This window comes from Rhinolophus sinicus, chromosome 12, assembly GCF_057876585.1.
Source record: "Rhinolophus sinicus isolate RSI-liver-muscle chromosome 12, RSI-T2T, whole genome shotgun sequence".
In the NCBI taxonomy this organism is placed as follows: Eukaryota; Metazoa; Chordata; class Mammalia; order Chiroptera; family Rhinolophidae; genus Rhinolophus; species Rhinolophus sinicus.
Genome location: NC_142512.1, coordinates 16,862,991 through 16,889,277, shown reverse-complemented (window position 1 = coordinate 16,889,277; position 26,287 = coordinate 16,862,991). Strand labels below are relative to the sequence as shown.

General features: G+C 41.0%; 2 protein-coding genes across 2 annotated transcripts in view; both read right to left on the bottom strand.

Moving 5' to 3' along the window:
- The window catches only part of ANKFY1 (ankyrin repeat and FYVE domain containing 1), an 84,203-nt gene extending 73,125 nt beyond the window's left edge, over positions 1-11,078 (bottom strand). The window contains exon 1 of the mRNA XM_019743813.3: positions 10,936-11,078. Within this exon, the coding sequence (XP_019599372.3) occupies positions 10,936-10,945 (10 nt within the window). The 5' untranslated portion in view covers positions 10,946-11,078. The remainder of the gene's footprint in view (positions 1-10,935) is intronic.
- A 4,329-nt stretch (positions 11,079-15,407) lies between these two features.
- Positions 15,408-26,287, bottom strand: part of UBE2G1 (ubiquitin conjugating enzyme E2 G1) — a 93,863-nt gene continuing 82,983 nt past the window's right edge. Inside the window, exon 6 of the mRNA XM_019743839.3 lies at positions 15,408-18,410. The gene's annotated coding sequence lies outside the window, so the exon portion shown is untranslated. The remainder of the gene's footprint in view (positions 18,411-26,287) is intronic.

The following is a 26,287-nucleotide window of genomic DNA, read 5'->3' as shown; positions in this document are numbered from 1 at the left end:
GTTGACAGCAGTGCCAATGCACTTCAATGAGGAAAGAATAATGGGACTGAAACAATTGAGTATCCATATGGAGAAAAGTGAATCTCAACTCTTACACCCCACTATATACAAAAGTTAACTCAAAATGGGTCATAGATCTAAACGTTAAGGGTGAAAACTATAAAACTTCTAGACTAAAACATAGAAAAAAATATCAGTGGCCTCAGATGAGGCAAAACTATATAAACTGGACAAAAAAGAATGAATTATAGAAGAAAAAAATAGATAAAATGGACATTATAAATTTTTAAAAATTATTCTTCAAAACATACAAGTGAATAAGCAAGCCACAGACGAGGAGAAAATATTTTCAAAATATATACCCAAAAAGAACTTGTATCCAGACTATATTAAGAACTCTTACAACTCAATAATAAGATGACCCAATAAAAAAGGGCAAAAAATTGGAATATTTTGCCAAAGAAAGTGCACAGCAAATAAGCATATGAAAAGATATGCGTCATTAGTTATTAAGGAAATGCAAATTAAAAACAATGAGATACCACTACGCACGCACTAGGACGGCTAAAATGAAAGTGTTGGCAAAAACGTGGAGAACCGGAACCCTCCCTCATACATTGCTAGTGAGAATGTAAACAGCAGAGCCACTTCGGAAAACAGTTTGACAGTTTCTTGTAAGATAAACATACACATGTCTAATGACCCAGCAATTCCAATCACAGGTATTTACCCAAGAGAAATGAAAACATATGTCCTTAAAAACTGGAAACAACCCAAATGTCCAGCTGGTGAATGGACACAAATTGTAATATATACACATACCGTCGTGCGCCAAAGACATTTCAGTCAACAATGGAGCACATACAGTGGTGGTCCACTGTATATATAAACACACAGATATGCAAACTTGTGATGTTGAGAGAAACGGCTGAACCCGACTACAACTTTGAATGTACTACCACCAGCTCAGGGTGGTTCAAATAGATGAGGCGGCTTAGGATGTCCCCCCAGCTCTGTGTCCACCTGTGACTGAGTGGTGCCAGGCGTTGGCACAGGAGGGAGAGGAGTGACAGGGGAGGAAGGGAGCCTGGGAACCTGCCCCCTGCTCATTCCTACATACAGACTCGTACACACACACACACACACGCACGCACACACACATGCAGGCACACACTCGTGCACTCACTCACTTCCCTTCCCTCCATTTCTCTTTATCTTTTCTCTTGGTCCTGTTCTCCTCTTCCCCCACCTCCCCCTCTCTCTCTTCAGTCCCTCTCCCTTTTATTATCTCTTGTCTCAAGCTTTATCTCTGGGTCTCTTTCGATCTCTGCTCTTCCTTTCTCTGCCCCCTTCCTTTCTTCTCTTCTTCCATCGCTCCTCCTCACCTCTACTCTCTCTCCAATGGCACCTCCCTCCACAGCCCTCCACCTGCCCCCCAACGGCTGCACATGCCCCCACACACACTTGATCTTTTATACTGTATTTTTACTGTACGTTTTCTATGTTTAGATATGTTTGGATACACAAGTACTTACCACTTTGTTACAACTGCCTACAGTATTCAGTACAGCAACATGCTGTACAGGTGTGTAGCCCAGGAGCAACTGGCTGTACCATACAGCCCAGGTGTGTAGTGGGCTCTACCATCTAGGTTTGTGTACGTGCCCTCTGTGATGTTCACACAATGACAAAATTGCCCAATGACGCATTTCTCAGAATGTATCCCCATCATTAAGCAGTGCATGACTGTAAGGGAATACTACGCAGCCATAAAAAGTAACAGACTGCATGCAACACAGTATCTCACAGGCAATAGTTAAATGAAAGAAGCCAGACACTAAAGACTGCATACTGTTTATTCCAGGTGCAACTACAGAGAAGACAAACTACAGGGCTAGAAAGCAGTTCAGTGGTTGTCAGGGGCCAGGGGAATGAGACTGACTGAAAAGTTCAAGGGACTTTTTAAGATGTTGTAAATGTTCCATATCATGACTGTAGTGGTGGTTACACTACTGTAAATATTTGTCAACTGACAGGTTAAAATTGGTCAACTTTATTGCTTGCCAATTAGCTAACAACAAACCCCCTCTGGGATGCACTTTGCCATTTCTCTTTCGTTCTGAACACCATCACGCCATCATTTCCTTGAGGTCTTAGCATCATTCACACACACGTAACCAGTCACCCACCTCATGCTTCCCCTCGCCACTCTATTCTACATATGTCATGTTAATCCTCCTAAAACACAGCTCTAATAACCAAACAACTTCAGCTGGTTCCCCGCTGTCTACAAAAGTACAAGGTTCCCAATGTGGCATTCCGGTTCCTCTACGAAGTGTCTTGGGGGCAGGAAACGTCTTATTTACCTTTGCATTCCATCAGCAGCACTTTGAACTGTCCTTTGGCATTCAGAAACTACACACAGTGGGATTTTAGAAATCTTCTGACTTAATAGGTCAAGTTACATGACACTGCGACTGTGGGAGGCTGAAAAATGGCCCCCCCAGCACCCGTGCCCTAATCCCTGCAACCTGTGACTGCTACTCAGACGGTAAAAAGGTGGAGGTCGGGTCTCTGCAGGTGTGATTACACAGAAGGTGTAAAAAAAATGTATATACATTTTAAGAAAGAAAACAACTATTAAAATTGTAATACTCAATATATACTGATAAAAAGTGAATACAAGTCACGTTTGACTTCTGCAATTACAAGAGGTGCTCAAAGTGGTTACCATCAGCGTCCAGACACTGCTGATTACAGCGAACTACTGCTTGAGCAACACTGACCAAAGTGTCCACTTGTATACATTTTTTTGGCACCCCAGTATTAAGGATTTTGAGGTGGGCGATTATCCCAGATTATATGGGTAGACCCTAAGAGCAATTACATGTATCCTTATAAGAGGAAACAGGAAATCTTGACACACAGAGGAAAAGGGCATATGAAGACAGAATACAGAGATTTCTAGATGCTGGCCTTGAAGATTGGAGCGATGCAGCCACAAGCCACAGAATGCCAACTGCCACAAGAAGCTGGAAGAAACAGATTCTCTCCTAGAGGGCGAGTATGGCTCTAGTGACATCTTGATTTTAGTCCAGTGATACTGAATATGGACTTCTGGCTTCCAGAATCAGAACAGAACACATTTCTGTCATTTTAAACCAGGCATTTGCGGAAATTTGTTAAAGCGCTCATAGGACATTAATACGTCTATCTTTACAAACAAACAAAATTCTCGAGAGTAAAATACTTTACTATACAAATACAGTAAAGCCTTAGCAGCTTCTTGCTGGATTAGTGTCAACAAAGTTTTATAAACAAAATTTAGTTTCTTATATTTTGCAACTGAGAAAAGAGGAAATAGTATTTGTAATGTCTCCTAGAGCAGTTAATTCTTCATTATCTCAAGTTCTAACCAACATATTCAAAGTAGCAGAGTACTTAACAAATAGATTTCACTTAGGTTGAGTGTATTGATTAAACTTACACAATTAGCAAGACACCAACTGAAGATTTAGGATCTTAAGCCAAAGCCCATGCTCACCCCACTGTACTATGCCTATTTCAGCTCCAGTGTCAAGATAGCAAACAAATATTTATTACTAATTAATGAACCCAGGAATGAAGTGTTCTTTCCATTCCCCAGTTTAAATGCAATTCCTACTCCCTTCTGCCTACTCCAATTCTAACCCACACTATATTACGTCTTATTAGAGTAACAAAACTCTGATATTTCCCTTCTCTAGACTTTTTATAGTTCTTATATTCTAGCCCCAATTTTAACAGTAAATTAGTGTTCTTTGTATAATTCTTTAATTAATAAATGACTTTATCCCTACTCTGCTTTACCTATGTTCATTAGATAAAAGAAAAATTATTGTAAAAGCTGTGATAGAATCTTATTTTGAGAACTACAAGAATTATTTTTGTTTCGAGCATATATTAGGGTCTTTTACATAATGTATCATTGAAGTGTCATCTCCCCAGAAAACACTATCCTCCTTCTCGGCATCAGAACAGATTAGCTCCTCACTGGTGATGAATGACTACCAATTACTATTTTTCTAAACCTGTCATAATGCAGATGGAAGTTTTCTTTCATTGGGATTACTGACTAATCATTAATCAAGAGTGCTAAATATAGGAAAACTGTTTAATGGAGAATAATAAGTAGATATATTTACTGTTGAGAACTCAAATTCATATACCCTAATAATAAAAAAAAGACAGGAAAAAGACAGCAATACCATCTGGTGGAAAGTGCAAAGGAATAGTAAGGGTCATAGACAGATAGTCTGCCAGCCTGTACCCGCCCATCTCTCTCTCTGTCTCTCTCTGTCTCTCTCTCTCTCTCTCACACACACACACATACACTTGGATATAATTAAAAATATGATGGTGCTAAAACATTTCAGTTTGATTTTTCACCCTTTCAAAAAATCTAGCAACTGTAACAGTCATAGCTTGAATGCTCTGACAAAAGTCCAAAAGCCATTATTGAACCAAAGTTTGCTTTGAAAAATCCTTTTACTCCGGTTACATACTACCCAGGACTTCTTAGGCAGGAAAGATGACCTTATTTTTTGTGTGTGTGCTGTTATATTTGTTTAAAAAAAAAACTGATTCAGTAAAAACATGTTTTATTCAATATTGACTCAGTTTGAAAAAAAATGTTTTGTGGGATATGTTGCTCTTCGGTGAAGGTGAGTGATGCATAAATCTGGGTTTTTAAAAGCTCCCCAGGGATTCCCCTGTGTAGGGTTCTCCAGGGTGAGAACCACTAGCCTGAACTAAGGAAATGACAGTAGAGAGGAAAGAACAGATGCGAGAGCATTACAGGATCCATAGGATTTGGTGACTCACTGCAGAGTCAGGGGGAGTCGGGGTGACTTCTGGGTTATTGACTTGCCCGTGTGGCTGGACGGTGGTGCCATCAATCATCAGTGCAAAGGAGAAAACTCTGGAAACTATGAAACAATACGCACGCTTCTTCTGAGAAACGCGGCCTTCCCCTCTCTGTTCTACAAGTTCCACAAAGGCGGACACTGTGCCTTGCTCATTTTGTCATCCCTAGCATAGCAGCTTGCACCTAACGAATGAACTACATTTTTCCGGAATGTCATTCAACTCTGCTAAGTCTTGTCTGCAAGTCAGTGGTGTCACTTACACATCTGTCAAAACCTCACTCTACATGGCACTGAACACAGACAGGGCTGCTGCACAGGAGATGCTCAACAAACATTAGCTAACTAGCTCATGTTCACCCCAAAGCTAGTGTGACAGGAGATGCTTCCAACCGCCTGCCAGCTAAGACAGAACCACCCGAAGGTCTCGTATATTAGGCATGGCAAACCATGCCCCAAACTGAGGTCAGGACATTTGTTCTCAAACCCGTCCCCCACTTCCTGTTAAGTCTAGCCAGTACCGAGTGACCCAGACCTAGAACCCTTGGGTCCTATTTGAGCTCTCTCCTGCCAACATGCAAACAGGCTGTAAGTGTTGTCTTTTCTACCTTCTCTAGTCTCGCTCATATCGGTCCTCACCAGCGCTAAGCCCCTCACCCAAGGACTCACCGTCAGCTGCTACAGCCTCCTCGCCAGCCTCCCTTCCTCCCAAATCCATCCCCTGCCCTGTAACCAGGTGAACATGCCTCAGACAAGTCTAGTCGTGTCACTACCTTGGCTGACACCTGTTAGTAGCCTCATTCTATGGCCCACAGAATAAATCCAAATGCTTAACCAATCCCTTCATAATTGGCCCTTGACATACTTTTCCAACCTCATGTCCCACTATGCTTTCCACCAAGAATAGTGGCCTCTTCCCACTGCCATCTCTCCCCAAGTCCAAAAGAGACCTATTTGTCAAAGCCCATCTCAAGCACTATCTCAGGCAAAGGCCTTCCCTGACCACCCAAAACATACTCCCCACTACTTCCCCAAAAAATCTCTTCCAGAGAGTTCTGGTCAAAATGGCGGAGTAGATAAGGCAGTACTATGCCTGCGTCCTCCCACAACCACATCAAAAATACAATTAAATTATCGAACAGTCAACCTGGAGAACCGGCTGAAGACTAGCTGAAAAAAAACCGTATCTAAGAATATAAAGAAGCCACCCTGAGATCAAAATCTGGGAAAATTACAAAATTAAAAACAAAAATCTCTTCCTATTCTGAATTTCCAAAGTAATTCTAAGCATTTTTCACCTTCCACCTAACAATACTTTCTTATATGCACGCTTTCCATCTCCCTTCCTAGACTTTCGAGTTCCCTGTGACTAGGCTCTAGGTCCGGCTATTCTTTTTTAACCAGCCACTACCTCTCCCTCCACCCCCGTTCCATGGTCATCCCATCCGCCGCCCCACAGTGCCTTACCAGGTGGAGTTTCCTGGCCTACTCAGAATCAACAAGAGATACTGAGGACATAATTTCTCATTTTGTTGGGCATGACTGTAAGTCATAATAAGATCTCAACTACAGGCTCGGTGGCTCCCGTAGTTGGCGCTGTGCTCCTAACACTGAGATCGCAGGTTCAATTCCCAGATGGCTCAGTGAGCTGCGCCTTCTACAGCTAAGACTGTGAACAACAGCTCTCCCTGGAGCGGGGCTGCCCTGAGCAGCTGGAGGTTGGCGTGGGCTGCCTAGTGCTGCCGCTGGCTGCTGTGTGCTGCTGTGAGTGGCCAGCAGCCATCTGCCGTGGGCTGCCATGGGCTGCTGTGGGCTACTGTGAGCGGCCAACCGACCGACTGCCTCAGCCGGGGGGAGTGCACAAAGCTCATAACACCAGCATGGACCAGGGAGCTGTGTCCTACACAACTAGACTGAGAAACAACGGCTTGAACTGGAGTGGAGGGGCAGGCACAAGGGGAAAAAAAAAAAATCTCAACTATAGCAACTTGCATATCTCAGCATGATTCTCTAGCTCTAGTCTGGCACATCAACAGTCACTGCAGTGAATGAATCAACTTTGTGAAAAAAATCCTCAAGGAGAAAGCTAATAAAGAAAGGAGTGGTATAGAAAGGGAAATGCTTGAGATGTCTCCAGACTATATGCAATGGACATTTGTTGGATGAATAAAATAAATGAAGAGATAAATTTCAACACCAGAAAGACAATAAAGTTTCTTCTTTCCCTATTTCTACTAGACTATACTGTTTAAGCATTTTTCTGGAACAGGGCTGTCCAACAGAACTTTCTGGAATGATGCAAGTGTTCCATCAATCTGTGCTGTCTGCTAGTATGGGAGCCACTAACCATACAGCTATTGAGCACTGGGAATTGGGCTACTCTGACTACAGAACTAAATTTTCAGTTTTATTTCATTTTAATTAAGTTTAAGCAGCCATACGTGGCCAGTGGCTACTGTATTGGCCAGTGATGGTCCGGATGTGGAATGTCTTCACCTTGTTACTTGATTGTTGTCAAAAGTATTTTCCTAACCAAATTCCAGGAAGTTAATAAAAGTCCATGATCTATTTTCTGTTCAAACATAAGCATTTACATTTTTTCCAATTTTCACTTTAATTTTACTGAAGAAGAGAAGGGAGGGGAGAGTGGTTTAAGAGGAGTCTAGGAGAAAGACTGCATTTCCAAGGGTTAAAATATCAACTTTTTAGCATAGTTGCTAAAAGCATTCTTTTGTATTATTTCTCTTGATCGTCACAGTTACCTTTGAGATAGAGAATATACCTCTTTCAAAGCTGAGAAAACTGAGACAGAGCAATTAACTGCCTTGCCTATGATCACAGCTTAAAACTAGGATTCAAATCCATGTCCAACTGCAGAGACCCAGCTCTTGAGCCTTACACTGTAACTGCTAAGACTAAAATGGGCTGGATGAAAAGTAGGTTAGGCAGCTCCCAGCAGACTTATGTCACTCAGAGCACATTAAAAGCTGGCCCAGCCAGCTTACTTGACAAGAGAGTGAGGATGTATCCAAGCAACTTTTCTTGATGTCTGGTAAATGATGTTCAATAAATTCATCTGCTCCTTCAACCATAGAAATAATTCTAAATTGAGAGATACAGCAGTGAACAAAACAGAAAGTCTCTGCCCTCATGGGGTTTATATTCCACTAAGGGAACTTAAAAAAAAAAAAAAAAAAAAAATTAGGAAATTTCTAAGGAGGTGAGAACTAAACAGACACCTGAATAACAGTCGGTTAGCTGTGTAGACAAATTGAGACTGTTCCAGGCAAAAGAACCTGCAAGGACAAAGAAGTAGAGGTAGAAGCATACTGGGAATGTACAAAGAACAGCGAGGAAGTTGTGGCAAACGCTCGATGAATGAGAAGTAGAAAATAAGGTCACGGTGTTAACCAAGGGTCAGACTCTGTTGGGAGCTGAAAGTCATTGTAAGGCTTTGGAATATATTTTAAGATCATGGAGAGCCACAGGAGTGGGGAGGGGAGGTGAAGGGGTAGGTACGTGGAGAAGAGTGGGAAAGCCATGATCTGATTTACGTTTTAGAGTGAAGACTGGAAACTCTATAAAAACAGGCTGCGGGGAAGCAAAATTAAGGAGAAAAAGTAAAAGCAGAAATTCTGTGTAGGAGGAACTTTTTTGAGTGATGAAGGAAGCTCAGATTAGTAGGACAGCTGCAGAGATGTAGGATGGAAACTAATTTTAGGACAGACTTGAGCTAAACGTATATGGTCAAACCAATACTCACGGATGGATGGAAGGAAGTTTGGTTTCTAAGCAAGTCACATTAAGAAGTTATGGTATACTCAGTCTCTCCAGGTTCTATTTACTATTCCTAAGCGTTATTTCCACATGCTCACACACTCATACCACCAAACAAAAAACATCAGAGACAGATAATCCAATCATTACATGACACAGATTTTTGCTACGTGTTTATATGTAAATGACTATCTCTGAACAACTGTAGCCGGCTCTGCTAAATTCTGATGAAGTACAAGCAGCATTAAACAAGTAACACACTTGCAAAGCATTTTTTAGTTAATCTTGCCTTCCTTTGCATAACAAGCACCTTCAGTTTAATAAACTAACTGGACTAGAATGCTCCACTCAAGTCGTACTAGTCAAAGTTTGCAACACTGTTTCTAAAGAGTTTAAATCAGAACAGAGGCCAGGAAATTGGGACACAAAAAAGGTACAAGAAAACTGTGAAGTCAGAACCTCATGACTGTGCTCAACTATCCTCCCTTGTCAGTGTAACCCTAAAAGGGTGTTTTGTTTAAAGTGTGTACTCCGCTGGCTTGATGTCTCTCAAGATCAGCCTAGCACATACCTCACCTCACTTGCAGGGTAACATTCCGTATACTACACCTGCATGAGCTCCTCAGGGCTGGAACCTGACTGCAAAGCAGAAGCAGGTGCTCTGTAGAACTGCTGAATGAAAACCCAGCTGCCCTCCACAATTCCAACCTTGGTAATGTACTCCCAAAACACCCAACTTCTCTTCCTACTGTAAAAGTGCTGGACTACCCATGAACTCGCCCAAGGCCTTCCTGAACCCTTCTATCCCAACCTCACTGCTCTGAGCAACCAGCTGCATTTCGCAGGCTGCCTGCTGTTAAGCAATGTTATACAACATTCTGTGATTTATCCAAAAACTAGCTTCATGGGTGCCTTAGCTTTCTTTCTGTTCCTTTTATTCCTCCTCTGCTTTCCTTCAATATTCATCTGATATTCCCCCCCCCTCCAGAGGAGTCTAACATGGTAGAAAGGGCAAAGACAAAAACTGGGTGCCAATCCCCACTATCTCTGTAACTTTGGCCTCAATTCCTTTATCTACAAAGTGCAAACAACACATATGCCAGGCCTCCTTCACAATGTTTTTCACAAGTCTAATCCAAATGAGAAAAGCCTGCAACTGTCATGTGCCGCCCAAATGTAAGATCCACGACAGGTTCAGACAAGACACAGCTCAAAACCAGTATGACCAAAACAAACAAACAAACAAACAAACAAACAAACAAACAAACAATATAACAGGTTGTGACCAGCACCTTGCTTTCACTCAAACATTAAGTCAAATAAGGAGCATTTTCCTCCAATAATGGGATGAATAAATAGGAGAAGCACACTGGCCAGGTCTCACAGAGTCACTGTAGGGTCTCTGGAAGGTAACTCCCCATTTCTGGGCCTTCTTTCCCCCCACCTGCAAAATAAAGCTTTGACAATGAAAGATTCTAATATTGCTATGTTAGGAGAGGCAGAATCTGAGAGACCAAACCGCATTTACCTGCAAGCTCATGAAGACAGCACCAGAAAAGAGGCTCAAGACTACAGACAAGACTACAGACTGAGAGGCAAACGAGCAGAGGTCTCGGTTAGCACATCACTTAGGCGCGGTGCGACCTTGGCCAACTCCCTTACCAAGCAAACCCCCCTCCTCCCTCCACATCTGTAAACCTGGGCAAAGAATCCCAGCCGGCCCGGATCCAGGGGCAGCTGGGGAGTCCAGAGACTACAGTGAGCGCGTTTGGCACGTTGGCCAGCGACAGCTCTAGCTCTCCCCGACCCCTCATCCCCGGAGGAGTCCCAAGCTCTCCCGCAGGCGAAGGATGTACCCCTTCCGGACGCGGGACGTGCCAGGACAGCAGTTTCGATTTCCTAAGGAGAAGGGTTACTTCCCCCGCCGTCCCAGCACTGCCGGGAATCAAAGGAGCCTCCCCGGCCGCCCTCGGGATCCCGGCAGCTGCACTCAGTCCCGGCACCGGACCACCGAACCGGGCTCCGCAGTCCGCCGAGGTCCCGTGGGGTCCGGGACCGCCGCAGGGGCGTTGCCATAGGAATAGCGCTCAAGACCCCGGCCCGCACCGCCCGGCAGAGGCTGCAGAGGAAGGCTCGCGAGACCCGCTGTGCCCCACGCGACCACGCCCGGCCGATCCCTCGCAGGGCTGCTTGGCCCAGCCAGCAGCGCCCCCACAGCTCCGCGCCTTCCCGCGCGGCTCCACAAAATCCCTACCTTCCGCCATGTCGGGCCCGGCCCTGTCTGCAGCCTCGCGAGAAGTGCCCCGCTCGACTGGGGCGGTGCGTGACGGCGGCCCCAAACCTCGCGAGAGTCCTGGGAAGCCTGGCGAAGGGAGGAGGCGGGACTAGGAGAAAGCGGTGAATGAAAAGCGAAGGGGGTAGCCGGCCACCGGAAGAACCGGGAGCCCGGCTCTCTTCGCCGAGTGCCTTCGAGGCTCGGGGCTGATCAGGCACTGACGGGGTTCTAGCATAGTCCACGCCTTAGGGAAGGCAGTGAAAAGGATGGACATACGAGCGTGGACTACGCTTTGGGAAAACTTGGCCGTGGGAGGGTCTAGAGAGGAGTGTTGTTGGTCTTTGTAAAGATGTGACAAGCTGAGAGAAAAGAGCAAAAGAGGAAAAGGCTAATGACGACGGTTCAAGTTCCCTGGGGAGGCGGGATGCCCTGAAAGCAGAAGGGATTCGGGAGAAGGGATTAATTTTAGACTAGAGGCAGGTCACTATTATTTTACTAAATAGGACACAAGAACACGCATGCAGATAGGTGTTCAGGGGGGAAAGAGATATCAGGGAGATTGCTTGATGACATCAATTTTATGATCGAAGTTCGTAGGCAAGGGGACCACAAGAGAGGGAAGAAAATTTGGGAGAGGACTCAGGTTGGAAGGCCTGGCATCAAGTGTCTCCCATACGTATTAATTTATTTTTTCTAGCAGAACTCAAGCCATCTGGCTGCAGAAGCAGCGAATACGGATTCTAGCATTTGCCCAGGGTTTAGGATTTATTCCCAAAGAGAAATTGAGAATGCTGTAAGAATACAGCTCAGGGGCAGACTGGGTCAAGACTGAGGTAGGAGTCAGGTAACTGCAGTCTCTCTAATGTCGAAGACATTATGTCTTCAATATGAACAAGGTGGTGAGAGCCCTGTGGTCAGGGTGGCAAACTGAACTTCCTAAGTAGCAGTAGATGACCAAGTCCAGGACAGGGCCATGGAATACAACAGGTGAATTGGAAATGAGAAGCTTGGAAAATTAGATATTAGAGTTTAGAGGTAGGGAAAGGAGACCGACCATAAACCAGACGCTGAAATCTTGATCAGGAATGTGGGGATGACTACTAGCACGAAAAGAGGTCTAAGGAGTAATATAAGTGAATAGCATGAGACCTTACAAAAAAGATTTTTACTCAAAAAGATTCAAGAATGCTGTATGTACCCATTCCTAGGAACGTCAAGACTTAAGGACTGCAGGCAAAGTGATGGCCTTGGAGAAGAGCCAAGAATGAAGGATGGTAGGTTGAAGGATCTGAGGACAGGATGAGGGCATCAGAACAGAAAATGGGAAGGATTTGAAATTGGAGAGGTTTTAGGTGCTGCCAAGATTAAGCATTAGTGGGTAGTGAGGTGCAGTGGATAAAGAATTTGGAGTTTAGAACATGGAAACAGGTCATGGACTTAAAATTTTGAGGACAAGTAATTCTGGCCGAGGGACACCTGGGATACGGAAGGGGAGAGGGTACTGAAATGTGTAAGAACCATGGTGTACTCAGGGAAATGTTGTTCTCGTGGTGGGAAACTAAAGATGTGAAGGAGAGGAGGTGGTTAGGGGAGCTGCATTGAGCAAGCAGCACTTATACTAAGGAGGGGAAGGGCATACTGTACTTGCCAGGCTCAATGGAGTTGCCATGGCTTAAAGCTTCTTGGTCAAGAATGGATTGTAGGTGTGCCAAATGGTGAGCCCTTGGGGCCATCAGGGTGGCCAGGTAAGCCAGTCTCCTCTGGCCATAAGCAGCCTCATGTTTATCTTCAGAGTACCCTACAGATATTTCCTGGGTCATAACATAAAAAAGACATAAAAGTGATTGGGAAGTAGTGTCATAACTGATGCCGGGATTTACATCTTATGACTTATCTTTGCCTTACAAGCACCAGCCTAACACCTGGCATACAGCAGCTGTACAGAATGTTTGATGAGGTGTTACCACTGTGAGCTGTATTGGGAGTCCAGAGAACTGGGTTCAAGTTTGGCTCTGCAACTGATTTGCTGTGTTGATTATGGGCAAGTCCCTGCAAGTTTTACACTGCTTTCTCAGCTTCTCCATCAATTTCAGAGGGATTTGGACTAGAATCCATTGTCCTTAATTATTTAGAGGGTCACAACCCCCTTTGAGAATTTGATGGGAACCAGGGAGTCAGACCCTCTTCCTTAGGGTGGCATACATGCAGGAATAAATTTGTGCCCTTTCAATTTGCTCTGACTACATGCCCACAGTCAAATGAGAACTCACCTTAAGGGATTTATTTAACTAACTCAAGGGATTGACTATCTCATCAAAACCTACTTTCAAGAAGACTTCTAGCAGAGGTGAAAGCACTCCTTTTAGAAATGGCTTCCATATAACCCTATCTCTGGACCCTGGTCTTCTGAGTGGACTCTTAATGGCTTGAATCCACTGAGCTACAGAGGACTTCTTAGTAAAGCCTATAAAGTAAAGCATCTGTAGTGCTCAGTGAACTACAACACCCAACAGGCTTGGATGGAGCTACAACATTAGATGTGACCTGAAATACAGACATCTTGAAAAATCTGAGCCCTCAGAACATGGTTCATTTTAGACCTAATTCAGGTTTTGCTATTAGATTGAGAGAAAGTTAGTATGGAGTTGTCTTGGACAGGGAACACGAATTGTGGAAGGGATAAATGCTGACTGCCTTAAGAACACAGGGAGGCAGTGCCATTCGAAGGCGGGAGGGAGGGAGGGGATCGGTGGTCCAATGAATTGGGTTCGAGTGCCAGCCTCAACACGTCACTCTCTATGTGACCTTGGAAAAGGTGTTCCTGAGGTTAAGGGTTCACAGCATCCAGTATGTAAGGAAGGTTGAGGAACTGAATCCTGGCCGTGAAGTTTATTTGCTCTACAATCATGCCAAATGAATCTGAACCTGTTTCCTCATGAGAAACTATTACTTTGGAGGATCCTTGTAAGAATTTGGCTAGATCCTTTACGAAACCTAGCACAAGCCTGCCACAAAGTAGAAGCTCAATACTAGGAACCTGATACTCAGTAAGAACTGGTGCTCATTCAAAATGAGATGTCACTATGAACACACGAGTGCTATTATTCCTAACGGATACTGCTGGGAAGGGAAAAAAGCAAGTATCTTTCCTCTATGCCTTCCTGTGCAGTTCCTGTCTTAAGATGTGTTCTGGCTGCCCTTTGTGAAAGCCTTTTTCTTCTCCTTCAGTTTATTCCACCTATGTGAATTGGATTCAAAATTCTTTAATCATTTCACTACAGCTCAGGTTGATGTGCTGACTCAACAAGCCAAAAAGCCTAATCCTACGCTGGCAGATTACACACATCTGAAACTGAACAACCAAAAATACCTAACCGTGGAAAAAATCTGCTCTGCAAACTGAGTCCTGTTGAGGTTTGCAGTCCTCCAGAAAAGGAAAAATTTAAATTTAACAAGGTGGTTACAGCCCTATCCTTATGAGGGGAAGGGAGAAAATCAACTGCTCGTTCCTCAAAGCCTCATACCTCACACACAGCAGGCACAAGCAAAAACCTCATTTGCATTTGAAGCAGCATGCAAATAATTTTTTGCTATATACCTTGAGAAGATTATGCATAAAACTGACTTAAAGTTCAGGTACATCATCTAGACCCTTCTATAATTTCATTTCAAATATATTTATCAGGGAAATTGTACTCTGAAAATGACTCCCAATCATCCCCAAATTGCTCTCAAGGATTTTCTTGTTTTTAACTCAGCTCTGATTAAGAGGTCTAGCTCCATGTTCTTTTCAGTTTGTAAGGAAGAGGCTTTAATAGCCACTGGCAACTTGTGTCCAGACAAACAAGCTTCCAACACGCCACACCATATATCCATAGGAACTATATGTAAGGATGCAGGGTGAAAAGCTGGATATTGACATCCTATTAAGGAAAAAAAAAAGTACTCAGTCTTACCTCCTTTACCACTAACTAAGTGATTCTGGGCAGTTATTTGGGCCAAGTTTGCCCATCTGTTTAGGGGATAAAGTGGTGATTTGAGAAGATTGACTGCGAGCTTTCAGTTCACATTTGAACTGAAAATGTCTTTCAGTTCACATCCAGAATCTTTACCTCTTAGCTTATCTTTATGGTAGAGCCAGTTTAAGCCAAAGACAAAATCCTCAATAATGCTCTAATGTGTGATCATTTTATTTAGGTTCTAAATCAGCATCACAGAAAACTCTGATTAAAGAGTGGTGCTTGGCCCCATACTGGAAAATTTAAAAGACTATTACATCAGGTTGGAAGTCAAGTTAACTTCCTATCCTCTGATTCCTTCTTTAAGTGAAGTTTCAAAAACTCTTTATCAAGGTTCCCCTGTGGGCCCTTTGGTATCATGTGCCGTTTATAGAGAAAGAATCCCACCATCTGCTTTTGAGACCTGCACCCTAAAACCAAAATAGCTCATGATACAGCCTCTAAGTCATCATTTATTGATTTATAGAGCACCCATCACATGATAGAGGTGCTTTACAATACAGTAAACATCACAACAGAACTCACATAGTTAAATACAATCAACAAATTACAGAACTAAAAAAAAAAAAAAAACTGGAATGAAGCAACATTATGTCAAATTTCAAAGATGCTGAGAAGTGGCAGTACAAAAAAGGTAATTCCACCAACTGGAGACCAGACGGGTAAAGATACACAGGCACCACAACCCCAAATGGGCAGATTTGTAGAGGGTGAGTGAGCATATAAAATTTCACAACCAAGAATGAAGGCCATGAAAGAGACCATGACACCCAAGGGATTGCAGAACTAGTGGAATAACCTCACAGAGCTATCACCTTATAATGACAAGGAAACCAACCTCGTATGGACTTTAAACTCACAAAAAGAGGCCAAAAAAAAACCACTGAGTTAGTCCATCCCATTATGAGCAGACTGAAATCTACAAGCCTTGACAAGAGCTTGGAATAAATTTAGAAAGCAGCCAACAGTCCTATAATCCGTTAAGACTATGTAGATGTTGATAGTTGGCACAAGGTTAGGGAGAAAAATCCTTTTCCTAAAGCAGAGAGGAGTCACCTCACACTAATGATGAGGCACTGGGGGGACAAAAGCCACCTGGATCAGTGTCACCCGAGTGTGGTTTAATAACAAATGTAGAGGCATTTACATTCACACTGCCAGATGAACACTGGGAAAGGCACAGATGACACCTCTGACAGAGGAAAAGAAGTCCAAGCATCTATCGAGGCCTGTGTTTCCACATGTAGCACAGTAAGGGCACCAGGTGGAAAGGAGTGTGGAGACGTGCACTCATTCCTGGCTCTCCCCTCTACTCCCCGAGATCTAGCCCTAAACAACACATGGTTATACCAAAGTAACTGCATTAAAGTGGCGCTTAAAGTTCAAGAATAGTTGTCCCTGAGTTCCTAGGTCATTTGCTGCTCCTTGAAGATTCAAATCACCAGGTTTTAACTCAACAGATCGCAAACAATAGGAGAGCAACATTCAGATTCTATTTTGCCTGTACAAGCAACCACCATGTGAACAATTTCTGATTTAAGAGTAAAAGGATTGCATTCAAAGTCCCAGGTAGGTATGCCTACTGGTACTTTGGAGCAACAATTTTTACAGTCTTTGAGAGAAAAAAAAGTCACAAAGTTCTTGAAGAAAATTGGGCTACAATGAATAAAATCAAACAATTTTCACATTTAATCATTACACATTTATGGTTTTTATAATGCTGCAGAGTGGAGAACAGCCTGGGATTTAGAAAAATCACTATTGTGACTACATCCTCAACCATTTTACTTCTGCTTTAAAAAGGACATGCAAAATTCACAGAGGAGTAAGCTACTTGCAGGAATCCTGTCATGCTCTTGCCAAAGCATTTCTCCAAACCCCACAGAGATGCACTCTTCTCACAAACACCATGTCCCACCTGGTACTGTCTCAAATTCTATCCCTTATATGCCAAAGACTACCACTTCCCAATCCCGACCTCACACCAGAGAGGACTCTGGGCCTGCCTTTAGCACTGCATATGCTCACCTTACCATTTCCTGAAGTTGTCTTAGAAAACTTATGATATGAAATATGCTCAAACATTAATAAAATCCAAGTGCACTATGTCAGTGACAGAATCTGTATGTCAAATAGCAAAGCATTTACACCTCTATAAATGCTTTGAGATTCACATAAGAATCTGGATAGAGCCCAATACATATACTGACACGGCCGTGTGATTTTCAAGTATTAAAAGTTTGTTTGCATAAGGAATCAACCTGAGATTTTTCTGAACTGCACTTCTCTGGCATTCAGTATTATAACCTTCATTCAATACAATAAAAGCCAACAACTTGACAATTATTGGAAAAAAATTGTATTTTGGAAGAACTCACTACATAAGGTGACAGAATTCCAAAATCAAATTACATGAAAATATACATCGCAATTTCTTTGTACAATAGTGAGAAAAATCTGCAGTATAGAAGAATAGAGGCAAAGAAATATGAAAAGGGCTGAGGAGAAGGGTATGAGGGTAAACAGCGTCTTTCATAGCAAACCCAGAAGTAGAAAGCCTGTAGCTCTGCATGCTTTATTCATCCAATCTTAACATTAGGTAACTGGACAGCAAAAATAAAACCAAATCAGAATTTTGTATAGTTTGGGGAAAATTTCGGTGTGTTGAATTCAGAACCAACTCTTTTTAGTTCTCAGGGATAATGACAGTTCAAGAGCTCTCAACAGCCAAAAAATGTTATTGCTACATCCAATTCAAGAGATGGGTACAACTAGAATACAAAAAGGACAAAGCACCTAGTGATGACCACTCCTCTGAAGTCATCATTAAAAATCAAGTAGTTGCCTATTAAGTATTTCAGTATTTGAACTAAATGATTTGGAAACTTTCTGACAGAAGAGATAAACGCAAAGGGGACTGTGTCAAAACAAAGAAGATACAAAAGTTTAGTAAGTGAAAAGAGTTTAATGAAGCCTCAATGGTTTAAAGAAAATTAAATGGAAACTTTTAATCCTAATTGCTTTTCATCTGACATGCTTTAAGGAGTCTTTTTAAACTGATAAGAAACAATGAGTAGGGGAAGAAAACCTGCTAAAATCTTTTAGAATTTACACGATTCTTATTCTACTACAAGAAAGCATTATTTGGTACAAGGTGTATTTGTGGATGTACATGAACAGTATATATATTATCCGGATCATGTTGTGCTATGTACAGGTCTTTACAATTCTTCCTGAAGGTTAAAACAGTTCATTAGAATTCAAATTGCGTAATCATCTGTAAGTTGGCACTTGTTAGGCTCTTGTCAGCATTGATACTGGCATGTTTTATTGCAGCCCAGTTCCAGCCAGTGTTTGCCAACTTGTTACAACAGAAGTCCAGCAATAGGTGGGTAGAGTGCAGGAAAAACAGTGCCATGTTTCTCAATTGGAGACCTACAACAAAACAAACAGCATTATAGAATACATTTATAAATTACAAAAGAATTTATTAGAAATTTTTATCCACATGCTATTTCTTTAAAAACAAATTCTTAATTTTATTTTAAGCTCACTTTTGTGTTTGTCCAATATGGTAGCCACATATGGCCAGTTCATTTTAAATTTAAATAATAGTAAAAAAGATTTTTCCAATTTAGTTCCTCGGTCACACTAGCCACATTTCAATTGCTCGATATAGCTAGTGACTGACTCCCTATTGGACAGAACATTTCCATCAATGTAGAAAGTTCTCTTGTGCAGCCTTAATTTAGATTTTTCAACACTCCAAATGTCTTTCAACTTATATCTGGAGTCAAAAACAGAAGAACTACTGTGATTTGGAGAACTACAGTCAAGTGATTTGAAATTTATGAATATTTAAGGATATTCAGAGAAAAAACTTAAGATTGCCACACTTCTCAACTTACTGAATTTTATCCAACTTTCTAGATTAGGTCCAAACTCATTTTCTCCATGAAGCCTCCCACAACTGACCCTCCATCACAATTATAGTTTTCTATTATTTTTGTATCTGCTGGTCTCATGCCCTCAATTAGCCTAGAAGTCAATAACCACATTTAAATAAAACAACTATCATCTCAGTGCTTATTATGTGCCAACCAGTATATGAAGTGATTTACACACTTATGTAACGCTCAATCACCATATGAAGGAGTTTTGCCTTATTTTACAGAGAAAAGTGAAGACAAGGTCACACAGCTAATAAGTGGCAAAGGTTCCTGCTCAAACAGTTAGGAAAACACTAAGTTCAATTTCCAAAACAAAAATATCTCATTTAATGATTGGACTTTTCAGAGCCTTTATGGTATTAATGTACGCTTTGACTATGTAGGGGGAGCAGAGAGGACAACATCTATTACTATTACATCAATCAAATGTTCCAGAAACTCAGAAACGTGTATTATGAGCCAAGGACAAAGAACTTGAATAGAAGATGACTGGGAATTCAAGAGATGTCATTTTAAACTCCTAACAAAGAAGTCAAATGTACTTAGAATTATGACAAGTATTTAACCCACACCAGACATGTTAAAAGTTGTGTGTCTTCTAAAGCCCCGAATGAATTTAGCAATCTTAAAATCACCCAAACTCAATCACACCAAAGCTCTGTTGTGCCTATTTCCCTCACTCAGACTACCTCCCACCGCCCTAAGGCAGCTCCTGAGCAGAACTACTAACTCTTTCCGAAGGGGTTGTACCGACCAATGTAAATGGTCCCTCGCAAAGCACTGACTGTACTAAATATGACTGAATCCCCTTCACCAGAATCAGGTTCTACCATTTGCACACAGATACACATAATGTGCACACATTATTTTATTAGAAAATCTAAAGACATATACTGACACTCAAGAGACATTGTTATGGAACAGGTATTGTAACGTTCAGGTAATGTTATTTGAATGTCTTTTCCAAAGACTACATCACACTCCAATTAATCCCTGGCCAATTAATCTCCCAGGGCTCAAAGAGCTTGGGTATTGAGTAAACATTCCCCTGTGATATGAACAAGAAATTTTAGAGCCACAAAATAATCATTTAAAACCTGTTTCTGTGTGAGGTTTTTAAAGAAAAATACTCCACTGAGGCCTGGCTGATGAAAGTCATTAAATACGTAAAGTCAGGCAATCCAGCCTTTTAATAGTGAGGACCCAGCTTTAAATAGCATTAGCTTCCTCTGGCAGGAATAGAAAAATCTATTTCCCCCCTTTGAATAAAATTTATTCTAAACAGAGAAGTGGCGTCAGTACAGAAAAAGTAAGTTTGTCGTTCTTTTCTGTAGAAAGAGAAATGTGAAATGGATTGCCTCTGTAACTGTCTAAATACTAAATGGCACTGACCTGAAACAGTCACTTACATTTTTGTAAGCACATTCCATTTCTAACTTAAAATATATCCTCTTGTAAAAATCACACACTTTTTATACCAATTGAAATTATATCAATTGTATGTCTTTATGAAGTAATGTAAGTATCTGTTTCTTCGCCTCAAACCTTCTCTTAAATGCTCCTGACTTACAAATTTGGAGATGGTTTACCTCTAAGAATGTAAATATCTTGTTCCATTTACTTGTAAAACTAGAATCAAATCATTCATTTTCTATGTGGCTACACAACTTAATCTTTCCAAAGACCTAAAAAATACAAAGCAGACAAGTGTGCTTCCAAATAAAAACCACTTTTGATGTTATAGACAATAATAAAAGTAATTCCTCGCTGAGATATAAGTGTTCCAATGATCTCAACCATTCTTAAGTGAAAGCAGTCCATGAGTTAAATAGCCTTGTATCAAGCAAGTTTTCCCCATTACTTTCACACAGATGCTTCCAAAAGTTCCAAGTCATCCTACAGTGCCACTCAATATACTTACTAGACAACAACTCTCCCCCCATCACCAATCCATTGGCTTTTCCCCCCAAACTGAACTATACTTACTCTTTTCCTCACGTCCTGGCATTGGTGAACATTCCACACCCACTTCCTTTCTGAGGTCTGCAACACCTCACTCTCCCAGCTCTCCTTCTTGTGACCAATGAGCCCACGTTTCTATTTCTGTTTCTTCCTTCTGTCCCCTCAATGTGGAAATTGTGCAAGATGCCCTCCTTGGCTCTAGTAGGTACTGCTCTCTACACCAAATGAATCTTCGTCTTTACTCTGGAGACTTCCAATCTCACCAGCAGCCCTGTGTCTAACCTCTGCCCTAACCATTCCCTATTTACTCATATGCTGACTTCTGCTCCCTCTACAGCTCTTTATGTGGTTTAACCTTTTTTTTTTTTTTTTTTTTAAATGCCTGGTCTAATTGGCCAGATGAACAGCTCTTTATTGGCAGGATAATATACCTATGGTACACCATACATATATCCCCTTCTTTCCCAGGAGAACAGTGCCTTTGCAAATGGCAAGCAATGAACAAATATTCATTGACAAGAACAGAAATGAGCTCATCTGTTCTTGGAGTTACCTCTCATTTCAAGATATAAATCTTAATCCTTAATAATAAGCAACTGTTAAAAAGGAAGCAGATATATATTACCGAGCTAGCAAAAGACCATGTTAAATAAAAAGTACAGGATGTATGCTATGTCTATCATTGAGCTAGCAAAACATCAAAAGACAATGTTAAACACAAAGACACATACAGCACACTTGTGTGTACAGGGGGAAAAGTCAGATTTCTGAAAGATTCAACTATTGTGAGTGGTTACTTCTGGGAGCAGAACTGGGAGGCTGTGATGGAAAAATGATTTACTTTAACTTCTATATATAAGCTTCTATATTCCAAATCTTTGTAATACCTATTTTGTTTCTGCAGTTGGGGATGAGGATGGGGAATTGAGCAGAGAAACAAAGGGGCAACAACAAAGAGTGAGGCAGAAGTGTAGAAGAACCACTAAAGGTAGCGGTCAGATTTAGAAAAAGGAACCTAGAGCCATGACATTTACAGGTAAGAGTAGAAGCTATTTCTAGAGGGATCATCACTAGTGTCAAATGCTAGAGATTAAGAATCAAAATTGAAAGTAAACCTTTGAAGTGACAAACAGGCATCCTTAGTTTTCTGTGGAGGTAAGAAAATGAGCCACATGTGCTGAAAGACTGAGTTTTTTTTAAAAAAGGCAAAGTTCCTTTGTTTCCCAGTCCCCTCTTCCTCCTTAAAGTTAAACACTATTGCAAATTTTAAGAGTTTTATGTATTTCTTCAAGTCCCTGTTTTTTAAAAACTTTTATCTACCACATAGTGGGTTTACTTTTTAATTTACGTAAGTGATATTGTTATTTTCATTTCTGGGTTGTTCTTTTCATTTTTGCTAATTACTTTTCCTACTCAGATTGTGTTTTTTGAGATTTAATTGCGTGATTATATGTAACTCCAAGTCTATATTGCACATTTTAGCTGCTGGATAATATTTCACTTTATCAATCACAATTGATCGATTCTACTGATGGGCCTTTTAAAAATAACACACAATGCTGCAAGCAATATTCTTGTATGTATTACCAAATTGCTCTCCAATGATGGCAGAACAACTTCACTTCAGTGTTTCAAGTACACTGTTTCCCCAAATCCTCACCAACATTTGGGTTTCTCGAACGTTTTGATTTTTGATAATCTGATGGATTTGATGTTATCTTCCTACAGCTTTGCATTTCTGATTACAAATGCAGCTGAGTTACTTGTCACATGCATGACAATCTGCTTTCTTTCCACTTCTACTTGCTCTCTAGTCATATCATTTTCTTTTGTGCTGATACTTTTTCTATTCATTTGCAGAAGCTAGTTGTAGATTCTCGACAGAAAATGTGAATATTGGCTATATAGCCATCTTTTCTCAGTTTGCCACTTGTTTTTGTTTATTTTGTCGTTATAATATTTAAGTTTTCAGTTCTGATATAGCCAAATTTATCAAACATTTTTTCCTTTTATGGATGTTATTTGTGCCTAACAAATCCATCGTGACCCTGATATTCTCCTTTATTTTGTTCCAATAGTTTTTGTTTAAAAACTTATTCGAGGTAGCTTAGCTTCCTCCTTACCTCAGTCAACAAAATCCCTCCACAGCATAGTGGGAGTGAGATGGGTAAGTCCTTGTATCAGACTGGGTAGTTTTCACTTTTCTTCATAATCTTATTGAAACATAGGCGATCAGAAAGGCTCAACGTTTCAGGAGCCTTATTTTAAGGAGATGTGGGTGAGATGTGGAAGCTACTCCGTAAGTGATCGGGATATGCAACCCATCAAGGTTGTGGTTCTCATGTGGTAATTATTTACTCCAAATGCGGTCTCAAATAAGCAATGGGGGAGAATACGGCTGCTTTGGAGGAAGTGAAGCCACATATATGGAGCCATATATAGTTCTATTTGTGAGAAATTACTCTTGGATTCATGCACACCCATCTGCAACTAGGTAAGGCAGGAAGGTCTTTTATCTTATTGTGCTGGGTTACACAATGCCTAGTAGTATCCTGGGTTAGGTTTCCTAGAAAACAGATTCTGAGACAGATTTGTATAAGGTTTACTTGGAAGTGCATCCAAAAATAAGAGGGAGGGAAGACAGGATCACGTAGAAGGAAAAGATGAACTAACTGAAGGGGCAGATGAAAGAAAGGCCTCAGTCAATCCCACATTGGAACGGCCTTTCAGAGAACCCCCAGGTGGGAAAAGAGAGCCAGTGGTCCAAGCCTTTGTATTGACCCATCCCTTCCCCAAACCACCAGTCACTGGAGGCAGGTGTCCCCCAGAAAAGGGAACTAGTTATCAGCCAGCAACATTTGCAGCCGGCTGGGGTACGATGCTTCTTCCCCCGGGGCAGGAGACCATAATCCCCTACACCTAGCTCATCTTGTCTTATCCTCTTACTTGTTCCCTCTGATGAGGCCAACTGCCATGTTGTGAGCTGACCTATGTAGGGGCCCATGTGACGAAGAACCGAGGGAGGACCTCAGCCAATAGCCAATGAGGAACAGAATCCTGCCAACAACCACTTGAGTGAACTTGGAAGCAGATCCACCCACAGTTGTGCCATAATAAAATCAAGGTGTTGCCACCCAACATGACCCAGAGCATGAAGACTCAACTAAGTCATATGTGGATCTCTGACCTATGGAAACTATGATAGTAAGTGTTGATTTAAGCTACAAAATTTTAGGTAATTTGTAACACAGCAAAAAAAATTAATACAATCCTCTAGCCTTCATGCAGAACAAAAAGACCGAGTCCTCTTGTCTAGTGGTATCAACGTGGCCATGCTGCTGATCTGTGGAAAAGGAGAATTGTTTCTTCCCTTTTCCTCTCTTCTTACCATCCCACACCTGAATTAGAAGATAGATAAGGTTATTAATAATCTTTATATAAGAGAAGGTATAAACACTACGAACAAGTGAAATAAAGAGACAAACACTACATGATTCCACTTATATGTGGTATCTACAATAGTCAAACTCATAGAAATAGGAAGAAGAATGGTGGTTGCCAGGGGCTGGGGAGAGGGGGAAATGGAATAGAAGTAGTTCAGTGGGTATAGACTTTCAGTCACGCAAAATGAAAAAGTTCTAGAGGTCTACTGTACAACAATGTGCACATATTATAATAGCTAATAATACTGTAATGTACACGTAAAACTTAAGAGAGTAAATTTATGTGTTTTTTACCACAATGAAATAAAAATGAAATAAAGAAAGCCTGGGTCAAGTATATCAACAGTAGCAATCCCATTTTCACAAAGCATTGTAAGTTATGGATTTTGATATAGATATTTTTAAAACCATTTAAAATTATATTTACTTTTCATTCAACCCAAATAGAGTGCACATTTTTTCAAGTGCTTACTGTGGGTTTTATTTCATGTCTACACCCGACCACATGACTAAAGATACTGAGGATATTCAGAAAGTGCATGCAGGGAACCCAGCTAGTCTTTAAGAAGGGTCTGAGTGATAGGCTAGCTGGCTAATACAGCATTAAGAAAAATTATGTAATAATAATGACATTTAAAGATTATGTGGACACCTCAGTCCTACAGCATACCATGCTCTATGCATCAGGTAGATGAGTAAAACATAGACCCACTTTTAGAAGACATTAGTTAAGTCATGGATTTTGAGGTGATTTTTAAAAATCCAATTCTCAAATGATTTCACTTTTAGTGCAATACAAACAGATGACTGGGTATTTATTTAAGCTTTTATTTCCCAAGTGCATCAAATCATATGGAACTAGAGGAGTACGACAAATTCGTGAGAGGAGTAAGACAAATTCATATACGACTGAAAGTTAAGCCTCTAAGTGCCACAGTGCTTCAGAAAGGGAAGAATTTGTTTGGGGAGGAAGAGCAATTGCTTCATGAACAAAGTAAAATTTGAGATAGACCTCATCTCAAAAAGTGGCCAAAACAAGTAGAAGACCCATCCCAGACCCGTGGCATGGGAACTGGCTCACAGATGGTACTCAAATATTGCTGAATGAATGGTCAGATGTTTTTCAGAAAGAGGCCAACTACATGAGCATATGAGGAACTACTAGCAATTTTTAAAGACCAGATAATAGACAAGACTGGGTACTTAAATGCTAGTTTAAGAAGTCTGCATTATTATGTGAACTATAATTGAAAGAAATTTTTTTAAAAGCCTGCCTTTATTACTCATGAATCAATGTTTCCCAAAGAACGTTTGTTTCTGCTCATAGATGGGCCAAAGGATCTTCCTGAGGAGCTTCAAACTTACAACATAATTCTTTTATTCAGTGCTTATCTATGAAAAACACAAGTTCAAGGACTGTAATTTTTACATAAAGGCTGAGCTTAACAGTAAGTTCAGAATAATAACTAAAATTAACCATTCAAAGCAAGTGTATTAAATTCATTTAAAATTCTGTTCTATCAAGGACTCCAACTGACACACCCTTTGCAATAGTGCAAAGCTGTTACAATGCATGCTGAATGTATCTGGGGTAATTGCAACTTTAAAGAAGAATGCTTTACTTACGTGTGAACAATGCTGACCTATGTTAGTCAAGATTTCCAGTTATTGCTTCCATACTCTTCAATTTTAAGTTATTAGTTCAGTTTCATGATAAACAGTATATTACATTGTTTTTCAATTAAACCTATTCTGTGCAATGAGGTATTTTGACTCAACATTATTTTTTGCCTCTATCTTCTTGATAAGTGAACTTTAAAGATATGTGAATGTTATGATCAAGTATAAATTAACTCTAATCCCACTAGCAAAGGAGATAATATATAATCCCTTACAAAATTTGTGACACTTCATTAGTATTTATTTAATTTGCAATATATTAGATCAAGGTCAATAA